Source organism: Protopterus annectens, chromosome 2.part2 (assembly GCF_019279795.1).
Source record: "Protopterus annectens isolate FY-2018-M chromosome 2.part2, PAN1.0, whole genome shotgun sequence".
Classification (NCBI taxonomy): domain Eukaryota; kingdom Metazoa; phylum Chordata; order Ceratodontiformes; family Protopteridae; genus Protopterus; species Protopterus annectens.
Window position 1 is genome coordinate 1,097,806,022 of NC_056730.1, and position 14,273 is coordinate 1,097,820,294.

Here is a 14,273-nt window from a genome sequence, read left to right on the forward strand (position 1 = left end):
TCTGGGATCCATGGCGGCTTCAATAACTATTTCTGGTGGCCAGATTTCACATGCAGATTTTACAATGGCTGCTTGCAACACAATTATCTGTATTTCACCACACAGTGTCAACCCCAGTATCAATCACCAACATATGCAAAAGGGATCTGAGATGGTGGATACAGTCAGATCAAACCCGACAAGGTCATCCATTTAGTCCCCCTCAGCCCAAGGCCGCAGTGACCACGGATGCTTCCCAGTTGGGGGGGGGGGGCATTTTCTGGGAAAAACTGTCCAAGGCACTTGGTCCCCTCAGTCTGCATATCAGTGTTCTAAAGATGAGAGCAGTACTTTTAGCGTTGCAGTCTTTCCAAGATGATTTCTCCTTGGGAACAATTGTGATTTAAATAGGCAACATGTCAGTAGATTGGTATATCAAGAAACAAGGAGGAACCAGATCTTATCCCTAGTATCGAGAAGCCCTCAGAGTGTGGCAATAAGTGATCTCATCCATCTGCTTTTTTATAGCTATGTATATTACAGGGAAATCCAGTGTGATAGCAGACAAGTTGAGCAGATGTATCCTTCTGCCTCATGAGTGATCCTTAAATCAGACAGTAGTGGAAAGGATTTTCCACCAATGGGGTCAGCCTTGCTGTGATCTTTTTGCCTCTCCCCTAAATAACAAGTGTAGTCACTACTTTGCCCTAATTCCCTGTGATCTTTTTGCCTCTCCCGTAAACAAGTGCAGCCACTACTTTGCCGTAATCCCCCCACAGGTGGAATCACCGAGGGATGCTCTTCTTCACAACTGACCCCCAGTTTCCTTTATGCCTTTCCCCTGACTCTATTCCTTCAGAAAGCTGCCAGGTTGAAGATCAAAGTAATCCTCATTGCACCTTACTGGCTTCAACAGATCTGGTTTCATTTCCTTTGGCCTCACATACATCAACAACTTTGGATTCTGGTTCCAGTTGCAGACCTGCTGCATCACCTGACAGGCATGATTCACCCGGACATTTCAAGCCTCAGATTAACAGCTTGGTTTCTCCAGTTCCATTAATAGCCAGGCAACCTATGCTCTCCTCCCCTGTCTGACATATACTTTTATCCTCTCATAAACCATTTACATGAAAGCTGTATACTAGTGAATGGAAGAGATTTGTTTATTGAGCACATCAGAATAACATAGATCCCTTTTCAGCACCAGTTCATAGCACACTTGACTTCTTAGCCTTTGTTTTCAAAGAAGGTGCCTCTGCATCTTCTATTAAGGTACAAGGGGCAGCCATATCCAGTTATCATATTAGATATCAAGACTCCACTTGTTTCCTCAAAAACTTTGTAAAGCCTTTTTGAGAGGAACTCTTCTGTTAAAACCTCCCTTTAAAGACAACACTCGGTCTTGGGATTTGAAGCTGGTGTTGCAAGCTATTACTGAACCATCATTTGAACTGGCAGCCAAGTGTGAACTAAAATTCTTGTCTGGGAAAGCTATTTTTCTAGTGGCTGTTACTTCAGCAAGGCGAATTTCAGAAATTCAAGCCTTATCATGCCAACCACCATACATAATTTTTCACAGCGATAGTCACCTGGAGGACAAATTCCTCTTTCTTACCTAAGGTGGTTTCCGAGGCTAATATCAACCAATCTTTTAATTTACATGTGTTCTTCCCAAAATTTTCTAACCAAGGTGAATATTGTCTACATTTATTAGATGTCCACAGACATCTGTGTTTTTACCTTGACAGGACAAAAATATTAGAAAATCTGACCAATTATTTGTCTCCTCACATTTTAAATTGGGAAAACCTGTGACAAAGGTAACTTTGGTCAAATGACTCACAGATTATGTATCTTTTCTATATAATAAGTTAAGTATTACTCTACCAAAACCTGTATGAGCTCATTCAACTAGAGCTATGGCTACCTCACCAGTATTTCAATCCAGGGCTTCCATAGATAACATTTGTGCAGCAACAACTTGGGCTACAACCCATACCTTTGTTACTCATTGCAAACTGGGTCTGGTCTGAAGGGAAAGAGTATCATTTGATTTTTATTCTGTTTGTGGTATAATTAGGAGGAATCAGGACCTTTTTAGAGTTGACCAAAAATACCTGCAGGTTGTTGGAGAGAAGCCCAATATTGTTTATAAGAAAGATAGCAGCTTTAAGCAGCTGCTGGAAAGGGTGGAAAGAAATTGTAGGAATAGAAAAATGCCGAAATGTGGGTCTTGTGAGCAATGTAAGAACATTATGGTGTGTAATAAACTATGTATTGGAGGACACACTGTTATTAAGATTCCTGACCGATTTTATTGTTACTCTAAAGGGGTGATGTATGTTGCTAACTGCCAGTTTTGTAATTGTTTTTGTATAGGAAAAACAGTAAGAGCATTGAAGGACAGGATATGCCAACACCTGTATGACATCAAAAAAATGGATGCAAAAATGCATTGTTTAAATATATTTTAGAGTACAAGGACCATGTATTTAGATTTTGTATTATTCACCAGTGTGATTTAGGTTTTGGGGAGGGGGCCCTGAATCAGATTATTTAGAGTATCTAGAATTACAGTGGATTTTATGAACTAATGCTACAGCCCCCCAGGTTTGAACAATCATGTTTCTCTAAGCAGTTTTTTTGAGATTGAATGCTTGTTATATGTTGTAATATTTTATTATAACATTTTAATCTTGTATTTTGTGGATTAGAATTGTCATTTGAATTAGTATAGGACTGTGCACTAGCATTGTAAGGGTTAATTTTACCTTGGTAGGAAGCTTTAATTAAATGCATTTTTATGATTGGTTAGGTAGGTTTTATGAGGTTGTATTGTAAGTATTTAAATGTGTTTGTGGTTTGTATTGTTATACTGATGAAGTCCACTATACCGGGATGAAAGCGCTTGAGTTGAATAAAAGTGGTTGTTGAGCTACTGGGTCTACTTCATTTGTTCTTAGTTGGATTCCTTGTCCTGTTGACTTTTTGTTCAAGTCTCTTACTGTTGGCCTGATACACTCATCCAGTGTCCCACTGATTTTAAACATTTCAGTTCTTCTCTGGTTTACTTTTTCTTCCCAAGAGTTGGAGGCCATTTTTTTCACAATAGTTATAATCTAGTTTCCTTCCTGTTGATCAACCATGTGAATTTTCCTGACCATCACTTCTTTTTGAGCTGAATTTATTTACAAGTTTTTCTCCCATAAGATTTCAGACAGCGTAATTGGCCAGGAACTGTATATTTTCCGAGATGTATACAGTTACCATCTTTTTTCTCCTTTGTCATTTTCCATTCAAGAGAGAGCGAATTTTAGCTTGTTAATCAGGCAGCAACAATACCATAAGTTTTGTGAGCTTTCCTGTTGGTTCCTGCACTGATAACATTGCAAGGAACTGGTGTTTGCATGCTTCTCATCATATATGTTTGTGTTGGTCATATGTTAGCGGATTTGCTCCCTAATTTCTAGGAACTGGACTTGGTGTATTATTTTGACATGGCTTTCATTTGAAGAATATTGTCTCCAAATTAGCCGGCTCAAGAAACATTCCATGCAAGGTATAACAGCTGCCTAATTTACAGTGTGTAGTCACTCTGAATGCCAGGTCACAGAAACAGCAGGCAATGCTGTAGTGTCCAAGGATCAGGGAAGGGACTAATCACTGCCAGTTTGCATCTATTCCCTTCAGCCTATCCATAGCATCACGGATGGTAACCATATGCATGGCCACTAATGTCTGCACTCTTGAAGATGCAGGAGTGCACTGTAATCCATACCTGGATTACTGTGTGATCTAGTCACTATTGTTGTATAGGATAAGGAGATATTGAAAATGAATGCTTATTGCCTGACAGTATTGTTTTTTTCTTTAAACCTCCCAAAATGAAGCCTGGTTCCAGAGAAGTTGAAGGTTGTCCTAAGTGTTCTTGTGGACACTGAAATGTGTCAGTGGTTGTGCCTTCCCTAGAAAAGGGCCTTGAAGTTCCTCTTCAAAGACACTGTCCAAAACTTTCTCATCAGTCAGGGAGATCCTAAGCCTTCTGGGATGCATGTCTTCATCATTTCTGATGCCCATACTGTAATCACTTTGAAGCCTGATCAGGAGTTCTGATATGCATAAGCCTGCATGCCCAACATGAGGCATAGCAGAGCTGGTGAGGCTGCAATGAAGATGGAGTTAGGGGAGGCTGTAAGAAGTGCCTGTCTCTAACACATGGCCCTTGCCTCCACCAGGTAGCAGATGATTGCCTCCACCAGGTAGCAGATGAGGGAGGAAAGATTGAGACGTTTGGGTGTGGAAAAGGAAACCATTTGGTTGATTCTGTGGACCACAAAACTTGTAGTTTACGAAGTGCCTCTCAGCCATGCCTTCCAACTCCCTTTTTCCCAAATTTATACAGCCATTGCATCTCAGCCATGTCCACATCCATAACCTCAAGGTGGTAAAAATGCAGTTTCAGAATTTACTCATTTTCCTAATGGAATTACATTCTTATTTTTTTCTTTGTTTTTTTTTTTTTTTTCCCTTTTGCCCACTGACCATCAAGCCTTGAACCCCATCTCCCCACACCATTTGGGCATAGCCTGCACGTTCCCTTGCTGGAAAGATTTACCCAGGATCAGAGAGAGTGCTGTCTGGAAGAGTGGCATCATTCAGGCAGCCATGATTAGGGTACCTTATGCCTTTGTTGGCTTCCTGGCAATGGTGACATTTGTTGGATAGCTTAACCCCTCCCTTGAGCAAAGAATACTTGCAGTTTGCATTACCACAGCAGCACACAGTGCCTTCCAAGTGCACACTTTCACACTTCCACACATTCACAGTGAAGGCTTCTACTAGGTGGCAGCTTGGTAAGTCTAGCAGCAGTGTGCAGGTGGTCTGCTTCACACTTCCCCTAAAATTAGTACATCCATCCTCCTCTCCCAGCTCTGTTATGTCCTCATACCATTAATCAAATTCATCATCTGGGCTGTAGTTAGAGCTGTATCCTTTTATACATCTGGAGCTGTTAGAAACATATTTTATTTTTCACACTATCTGACATCACATCATAGTGTATAAAACTTCTCTTGGTTCTGACAGAGAGTCTGTGTTGATATGTGTAATGATTTTTTGACTTGTACAGATAATTATACAGCTTTGCAGGGAAATCCTTGGGAAGATGACTCTTTTTACTGACAATTAAGTGGTATTTTGGAAGATGCTGCTGAAAGGGCACTTACAGTAGACAAACAAAGGGAAACGTTAGTTGCTTGAACTACATGAAATCCTTTATTTTACATACTGCCTTAGGTAATTTTTTTTTAATTAAGCTCCAAGGCAGATCCACTGTTTGTCAAATTTAATTGTACATTGAGAATGTTTCCCAGCTTATTCCATTTGGAGTCCCAAAGCAAACGTAAGCATTTTGTCTTTGTAGTTAAGGATTCTTTTCTTTTAGTAGGGAAAATAGACAAGTTTGCCACAATTAATGTAGTGAGCTTAAATGCTTTCATTCCATGTCTTTTGAGTGTGTAAGCTGTGAAATACTTTTACTAGAAAACGAACATGTCCTTTTTTTTTCTCCTGAAGTTGTTAGATTTTGTTCTGATACATTTTGTTTAATTGAATAAACATCTCTACATTCCATTTGGGGGGGGGGGGGCAGCTACTGGAACAGTGTTTTACTCTGTCACTGTATTTTAACTATTTAACCATTAGCTTTTTGGTGATTCAGTGCTTATGTAATCATCCTTTTTTAAGAAAGTAAAATTATGTTATCCGGAGCTCCCCCTCCCCCATTAGGGTTGAGTGCCTTTAAGCTTTTGATTCAGCAGAAGGGAAGTGTATTATATCTTAAAATGAACTAGCCTGTTTTGTCATTTAAAACCATCTCCATGGTGTAAAGGTATAAAGTAAAGCCCTGACTGAGGTGCAGGTGATCCAAGTTCAGTTAGCAGCTCCAGCACCTGGAAGAGATGAAAGGGGAAGGAGGGCAGTGAGCAGCAGCTGCCAGCTCACTCCTTCTGGGGGAGGGAGTCAGCTTGGATCGCTACATAGGTGACCCATAGCAGGAGTTGAACATGCATAGTCACAGTTCTTAGCACCAGTAAGCCAAGGGGAAACTGGTATGTGAAGACGTGCTTCCCTTTAGGGAAATGCAGTATTGGGCTTCGCAAAGCTGCAAAGGGGAGGGGTGCTGTTGTTTGGGGAAAAAGGGTTGGCTAACACCCCTCAACCTGGCTCACTTCTTACCTTCTGTCTCTTGCCAGGGACAAGAAGTGATGTTGCGGACTCCAGGTGGGGAAAAATGGTGTGTAGAACTCTCTTCCAGTCTAGGAGTGCTTGGCTTCCATAACCCAGGAATTAATGGGTGATTAGTCATCAGTAGTGTATCTGTCAGGTACGTTCCTGAAAGAGCAAAAAAAACAAAAACTTATTGCCATTTAATTGCCAGTGGATCTTAATAATGACTTAGCTTGAACATTTTAATGTTAATGTTTTATTTATGAAATACTGGCCCCATGGTGCAGCGAGATAAATCCCTTACTGCACCCAAGGTGATATTTGTTTACTTAGTGGCATGGGGGCTGGAGGGGCTAGAAGCGGAGGATGGGAGTGAGTGACCCAGGTTGGCTCACTCTTCCTGGGGCAAGGGAGGTAGCCTAGATTTGCAACATAAAGCTGCAGAGGAGTCTGCCAAGAAGTGAGCCACATAGCTAGAGATTGCGCATGTGCATAAGCAGGTATGCATGCACCTCCCTTTATTGGGAGCTTGCAAGGCTGCCTCAAAGAGACAGGACTGAGAGCACATACCCCAGCAGCCTTATGACTCTGCATCAGTGTCCTTGATCTCCTCACTGGCTTTGGACATGGGTCAGTTTGAGAGCAGAGGAGGCCAAGGCAGTTCTGGCGGACCCAATGAGTGAGGATAAGGAGTAGGTGGCAGCTAACAATCAACTGCCGGGAGGAAAAAGTTAATTTTGAAGTAGGACTTGTGGTGAAATGATACTTCCCTTCTGTCTTTTGTTACTGTGGTGCCAAGCACATGGGAAGACCATTAATTTTTAGGGATCAAATCGTTAACTGAAATTTCTACGGAGGAGGAGTGTTGTCACGTTCATTGTATTTTTTGTATAAGTGTTTGAAAAAAAAATTCCATAGAATGATGTGTTGATGACCAAGTTGTGAAGAACTAACAGTACTTTGAATTATAAACATTTATGAGCCTTTTGAGATTGTTGTGTGTAATACATTCTGTTAGATTTATTTGCTTTAATCTTGATGTTGTGAATCTACAGTGCATTACAATTCTTTTCCTTAGCAGTGTATCCATGATCTTTCCCACAGTTTGTATTGAACTTGATAGAGCAGTAGTTTTCAGCCCTTATCCTGCTGTTACTTTTGAGAAAGGGAATTACACTGTATTTTTCTGGACTTCATTTGGTATAAATGATTGCAGTTGGTGAAAGCTCTAGTGCCTCTGACAAGGTACTGCGTGGAAGAAAACCTTTTGTGGACAGTACATGATTACTAAGGCATTCATGCGGTACTGTCTACTGACTAAAATGCTCTAAATAATTCACTGTGTTCTACTTAGAAAATGTATTGCTAAAGTTTTCTTTTTTTAATTTGCTGAAGAACTCCTCTTAGAAATTTAGTGTTTTACCTGGATTCTTTATATATCTTGTTTTTGTTTTATCTGCTCATTTGTTTGCGGTTTTGGAGCAACTGTACTCTGCATGTGTTTCATACCTTGTTCTTGTAGCTTAAAACAAACACAAGTAAAGATTCTGTGTCCATGCTTGCTTGCATACATGTGTGTGTGTGTCTGAAATGAAACTTGAGTTTCTTTAAAAAAAAAAAAAATAAAAAAAATAAAAAAGACCACTGTTTTTGTGGATATAATACTCCTCATTGATCCTTTTTGAGGAATGGGTTAGATTTGATTAAACCTTTTTTCTCTCCCTCAGCTCGTGGAATAGGGCTGCCTTCCAGAAGTAGCAAATGGGATGCTGGTAATCCATCCAGTAATCTGTCCACTGTAGCTATCTTACCAGCTTCTGATGATGTTCCCATGACTGCTTTTAGCCTTGAGCTCCAACATGCACTCAGTGCTATTGGTAAGGAAGACTTTACTAAATCTTTCAAAATATGCTGGTAACTTTTGTGATAATGCATGTAGAAACATATAAGGCTGTAATTTGATTGTTGACTTAACACTTCTGAGGATTGCATTCAACAGGAACTCGTGCAGTAATCTTTTTTTGGATTACTTTGAATAGGACACCATTACATTCATAGCTTTTCACCATCTGGCAGAAAGCTGTTTTAATACAGCTGGAGAATGCATTACTTGTTCATCTGTGTTGATGTCAGTGGGAGTGTATAGAAACTCTCCAGCTCTCCTTTCTTTCTTACCATCTGTCAGCTCGGTCACTCATGGAATTGTTTCCTTGTGTACCAGTACAGGTAGCAGTGTGGTAGTTTGAGGTTATTGCTTCTTTTCCTTCCATTGTTGCACAAGCCAGGTTGCAATTTTCATAACTAAGTGCGTGACCTTGAACACCGTATTTGCTGATCGGGATCACAACTGAAAGCCCTTGTTTGTGAGCACTGCCAAATAGTGATGTTAACTGTTGCCAAATAAAAAAGTAAGCCCTATAAAAGCATTTGATAATAAACTGATGTGCGTCACCATTCATCCTGAGTTTTATGGCATCCAATAATTCAGATGCTGATATTGCTGAAAGTCTAGGAGAGATGTCTGTAATGCTCTGGTCGTACCTTTAGTAGTGCCTGAGACTTCATATGACGGTACTGTCAACGACTGTTTTTCAAGATGTTCTTGCATATCTCTTAACCTTGTAACACAAAAAATTTTGAAAAAGCCAAAAAATAATGTGAGAACAAAGGCCCAGAATAAGTACAGATTTTTACTTATTGCTCCTATAAACTTAGAAAGTGCTAGAATAATAACAAGCTTTGTATTATCATGCATTTTTTGAAGGCTATCAAGTCTGAAACTCAAAAGTCTGTCATTATTTATTGACTTTGCCCTCAGTGATTTGCAGAAAAGCACAATTTCTTTTAAGGAACAGATCTAAAATATGAAAATTCTGTACAAATCTCGACGGTTGAGAGAGGTATGTGTCCCTATTAAGGATGAGATTGTTTGTTGTTCGCTTATTAACTTGATACAACTCACTGGGCACAACTGCCTTTTTTAAACCTTTATTAAACATCACTTAAGATATAGTCACACATACATTTACAGAAAAGAAAACAAACTATGTTAACATTCACATTTGACTTAGGAGCAATGACCCTGGTAAGTGATTTAGTCAGGAGTTATATGTAGTAAAAGCCATCATAATGTAATGTTCCTTTGATTCTGTAAGCCTGACTGCCATTTTGTTGATGACAACTGAATCCTTACTGTTCCCATAAGCCAAGATGATCCACCATGTGGATTTGTTTTTTTTTCCTGGCATGGACTCCTAAGGAGCTTCTGTTGTATAAATCATTGTTCTTTCTTGCAGCATCCACCACTGTACCCATTCTTATCCATACCTCTACTGTTGTAAATAATTAGTGGCATGTACCCCCCCCCATTTGCTCTTCATTGCTATAGCATTAGACCTATTTTCTTCCCCATTTGATAATGCTACTGATACTCTTATGAGAAGCTGTGTATACATTATGTGCTGTTTTATGAGCTTCATGGCTCTTCATTGGCCTCACATCCCAGCTGTTGAACCCCTCTGTCAGATCACTTCACTTGCCAGGTTGTGTGAAGTGAGGGACATTACTGATAATGAAGTTCCTAATGTGTTAAAAGATGTTACCAATAACCAGGTTCCTAATGTTTATTTATTTTATTTATTTATTTTACATTTGTTAACCGGGAAATTCCGACTGGACCAGGTCCATTTTCAGCGGAGGCCCGGGGAGAAAAGCTCCAACATCAAGTTATACAAATACAGTACATCCAGCATAATACACAAAACAGGTTACATCATGTATGCAGAGCATAGTAATATAACAAGAATTAATAAAAACACTCCAGGTAAAAGATATAGAACATGGGTAAAAAGACAATGTCAGTCATACTTTGGTAAGAAAAGAAAATATATCAAGTAAGATTCTACAGTTAAAAGTACCCTTTCAGATGACCAAGCCTACAGGGGATCAGAGCTCCAGCATGTGATCAGAGAGGAATATGGGGAGTTAATAGTAGTATGGGTAGGGTTATGTGATACAAGGGCATAACCATGTACTAAGAAGGTGCGATTTGAGGGAGTTTTTGAATATGGATGTGGAGGGGGCAGTGGACACAGATAGGGAAGAGAGTTCCAATTTCTGGCAACGGTGTGGGAGTAGAGTGCTTTCCCTGCATTATTGTTAGCCTTGGTGATGGAGAGGAGAGATTTTTCACTGGATCTTAGGTATCGGTTTGTAGTATAGATAGTAAGTAGGTTGGATAATGAGGGTTTTTTCAGGATATTTGAGAATATTGTAGGCTGTGCCCAGCTGGTGATAGTTAAGTAGCTGTGGTAGCTCAAGCCATTTTAGTTCTTTTAGTGCAGCACAGTGATGGGTTCTATAGGTTGAGTTAGTAGCAAACTTGGCTATTTTATTGTAGCATGATTCTAGTTTGTCTAGGTCACATTGTCTGATTTGGGTAAAGATTGGTGCCATGATAATAGAGTTGAGAGGAGGTGGCTTTGTGCAAGAGTGACTCTTGCTTTTGTGAGAGAAAGGACTTATGCCTGTATAGGGAGCCTAGTTTTTTGTGTACTAGTTTTATGGTATGTGAGATGTGAACATCAAAGTGGAGATTATTGTCTATTTCAATGCCCAGAAGTTTGGTGTGGTTAGAAGGGGAGATGGTGGTGCCGTCATTAGAGGTTATGGTAAAGGAGAGTTTTTTTATCTATTAGGGGTAAATAGTAGCAGTTTTGTCTTTTTGGGATTTAGAATTAGTTGGATCCCAGATATCCATTTTTCTACGGAGATAAAGGTATCTTGAGTGAGTGTACGTAGGGTGGTGGGAGATGAGGCGGAGCAGATCAGAGTTGAATCATCTGCATATTGTATGAGTGTGGCATGTTGTGTAGAGCATTTGAGGTTATTTGTGAAAATAGAGAACAACAGCGGGCCCAGTATAGAGCCCTGTGGGACATGGTGGCTGGAAGTTGTGTAGACAGAGTTCCTTTCCACTGGACTGATTGTTGCCTGTCAGACAAGTAGCTTCTGAACCAGGCCATAGTAGAGGAGGTGAAGGATAATGATGTTAGTGAGTCTAGTAGAATGGAGTGGGAGACCATATCAAATGCTTTTGAGAGGTCTAGGAAAATGGCTGATACATATTTGTTATCATTCCTGTGAAGGTTTATATAATTAGTGAAAGATAAAAGGGCTGTGGTAGTGCTGTGATGTGGACGGAAACCGTGTTGTGTGGTAGATAGTAGATTGTGTGTGTTAAGAAATGTCATCACTTGCAAGTGGATGCATTTCTCAAGAATTTTGGATAAGGGGCAAAGGATGGCAATAGGTCGGTAGTTGGAGAATTCATGAGAATTACCTCCTTTATGGAGAGGAATGATGCGAGATACTTTCCAGAGTTTGGGTATGTAGGATTCTAGTATGGAGCGGTTGATAAGGATGGAGACAGGATATGATAAGGAGTCACTAGCCATTTTAGGTATGCAGCAGGTATGTTATCAGCTGCTAGTGTGGTTGGCTTTAGTTTTAGGAGGAGTTTTTGATAGTTGAGGTGGGCACTGGTGATAGGCTGAAAGAGGGGTGGTGTGGAATAGGTTATGTTGTGACTGAGGTAGAATGTTTTTGGTTATTTGACTGGACAGGGCCAAGATGGATTTAGTAAAATGGTTATTAAATTGAGAAGCTGTGTCTAGGGTATTGTTAGTAGAGATGGGTGCTGGGGTTGTGGTTTTGCCTGGCTTTAGTAGGGAGTTAATGGCATGCCAGAATTTTTGTGGACTATTTGAATATTTCCTTTGAGCTAAGAAAATAGTTTTGTTTGTTTATTTTGGATTCAGCCTTGGCCTTGTTTCTAAGCTGTTGATAGTATTGTCTGGAGCTAGGGTTTTGTCAGTTTTCCAGATTTTCCAGGCTTTATCTCTAGCTTTTAGTAAGGCTCTGGTGTCTCTATTTAGCCAGGGTGCGTAGTTGGCTTTAACTCTGATCTTTCTGCTGGGAGCTAGACTATTAAGGATGTTAGAGAAGGTTGTATTGAAGTAGTCTACTGCCTGGTCTAACCCGAGTGTCCGTAGTGGTTCCCAGTTGCAGTGGCTTAGGACAGTATTTAGGTATCGTGGGGTAAGGTTATGGTCATCTCGTACAAATTTGTAGACTACTGGTTTGGGGTGATTGGAGTGTTTCTGGAGTAGGAAGGTGGGGAGATGATCACTTAAGTCATCTGGGAGGCAGCCTACTGTATAGTTTTGTTTGGGATAGTTGGTTAGTGTCCAGTCCAGTATGGATTCTCTCTTTGTTTTCTCATCTATTCTAGTTGGTTCTTTAATTAGTTGAGAGAACCCATATAGATTGATATGTGTAGAGGGGCTGCTGGAGTTACAGGTTGCCCAGTCAGTGTTAAGGTCTCCTAATAGGATCGTTTCCTGAGGTAGATTGTCCTTTGTCCAGTGTAGGATGTCTTCTATTATGAGCGAGTTGTTGCCTGGAGGTATATAGCAGCATATTATATTAATCTTCTTGGTGTTTCTTATGGATAGGACAGAAAACAGGACTTCAGCAGTTTGAAAAGTGGGTGGTGTGGTGTGCAGGAGCTGGAGGTTAAGGGTGTTTTAAAGAGAATGGCTACTCCTCCTCCTTTCCTGTTTGTTCTATCAGATCTAAGTGTATTATACCCTGGGGGAAGAAAGACTTCATCTTGGATACTGGGTGTAAGCCAGGTTTCTGTAATGGTGAGTATATCAGGGTTGTAGTGGGCTATGAATGCATGTAGGTCTGTTAGCTTATTGGTAATACTTCTTATGTTGAGATTTAGGATTAGCAGGTCAGATGTTTGTCTAGCTGAGAGGGGACCTGGATTTGGGTGAATGTCACCAGAGGTTAGCAGAATTTGTAGGAGTGTCAGTATGTGTTTTTAATATTAATTGTTTGCAGCTTGGTCTATGAGAGTTTTTCTTAGTGTGATGAGATGGTGTAATTTTTGTTAGTGAGTAATATGTAGTTGTAAGATTTATGATTGTAGGGCAGATGTAGAAGTCTGAGTGAGTTTGAGAGGGTGGGCTAGTGTGGGTAGTGTGATAGCAGTTGTGCAACGGTAGATCTGTTTGTAAGGAAGTTAGGAAGGTTAGCGATAGTAGAGCTAGTGATAGGGATGTGAGTGTGGGTAACATGATACTACTTTGAGTGAGAAGTACAACTAGGATTCCTGGTTGGTTGTGTGGGAGGGTAGAGTTGTGTTGCCTGGGAATGTGTTTTGGGAGTGGGATATAATTGGATTGGGGGGTGGGGGGAGGTAGGATGAGTGGGTTGGGCTAGTTGTTAGGGAATTAGGGGTTGGACTACTGGTCAGGTGATTAGGGGTTAGAATAAAAGGAGAAGTAGTGGTAATGTGTTAAAAGATGTAACCAATAGCCAGGTTCCTAATGTGTTAAAAGATGTTACCAATAACCAGTTTCCTAATGTGTTGAAGGACGTTACTGATAACAAGGTTCCTAATGTGTTAAAAGATGTTACCAATAACCAGGTTCCTAATGTGTTGAAGGACGTTACTGATAACCAGGTTCCTAATGTGTTAAAAGATGTTACCAATAACCAGGTTCCTAATGTGCTGAAGGACGTTACTGATAACGATGTTCCTAATGTGTTAAAAGATGTTACCAATAACCAGGTTCCTAATGTGTTAAAACATGTTACCAATAACCAGGTTCCTAATGTGTTGAAGGATGTTGCTGATAACCAGGTTCCTAATGTGTTAAAAGATGTTACCAATAACCAGGTTCCTAATGTGTTGAAGGACGTTGCTGATAACCAGGTTCTTACTGGCTTAAAAGATGTTACCAATAACCAGGTTCCTAATGTGTTGAAGGACATTACTGATAACCAGGTTCTTACTGGGTTAAAAGATGTTACCAATAACCAGGTTCCTAATGTGTTGAAGGACGTTGCTGATAACCAGGTTCTTACTGGCTTAAAAGATGTTACCAATAACCAGGTTCCTAATGTGTTGAAGGACATTACTGATAACCAAGTTCTTACTGGGTTAAAAGATGTAACCAATAACCAGGTTCCTAATGTGTTGAAGGACATTA

At 40.2% G+C, this 14,273-nt stretch overlaps 1 protein-coding gene across 1 annotated transcript in view; it reads left to right on the plus strand.

The window, feature by feature from the left end:
* The window catches only part of PNPLA7 (patatin like phospholipase domain containing 7), a gene marked incomplete in the record, with an annotated part of 4,152,928 nt that overhangs the window by 2,584,448 nt on the left and 1,554,207 nt on the right, over positions 1-14,273 (plus strand). Inside the window, 1 exon segment of the mRNA XM_044064320.1 lies at positions 7,938-8,087. Within this exon segment, the coding sequence (XP_043920255.1) occupies positions 7,938-8,087 (150 nt within the window).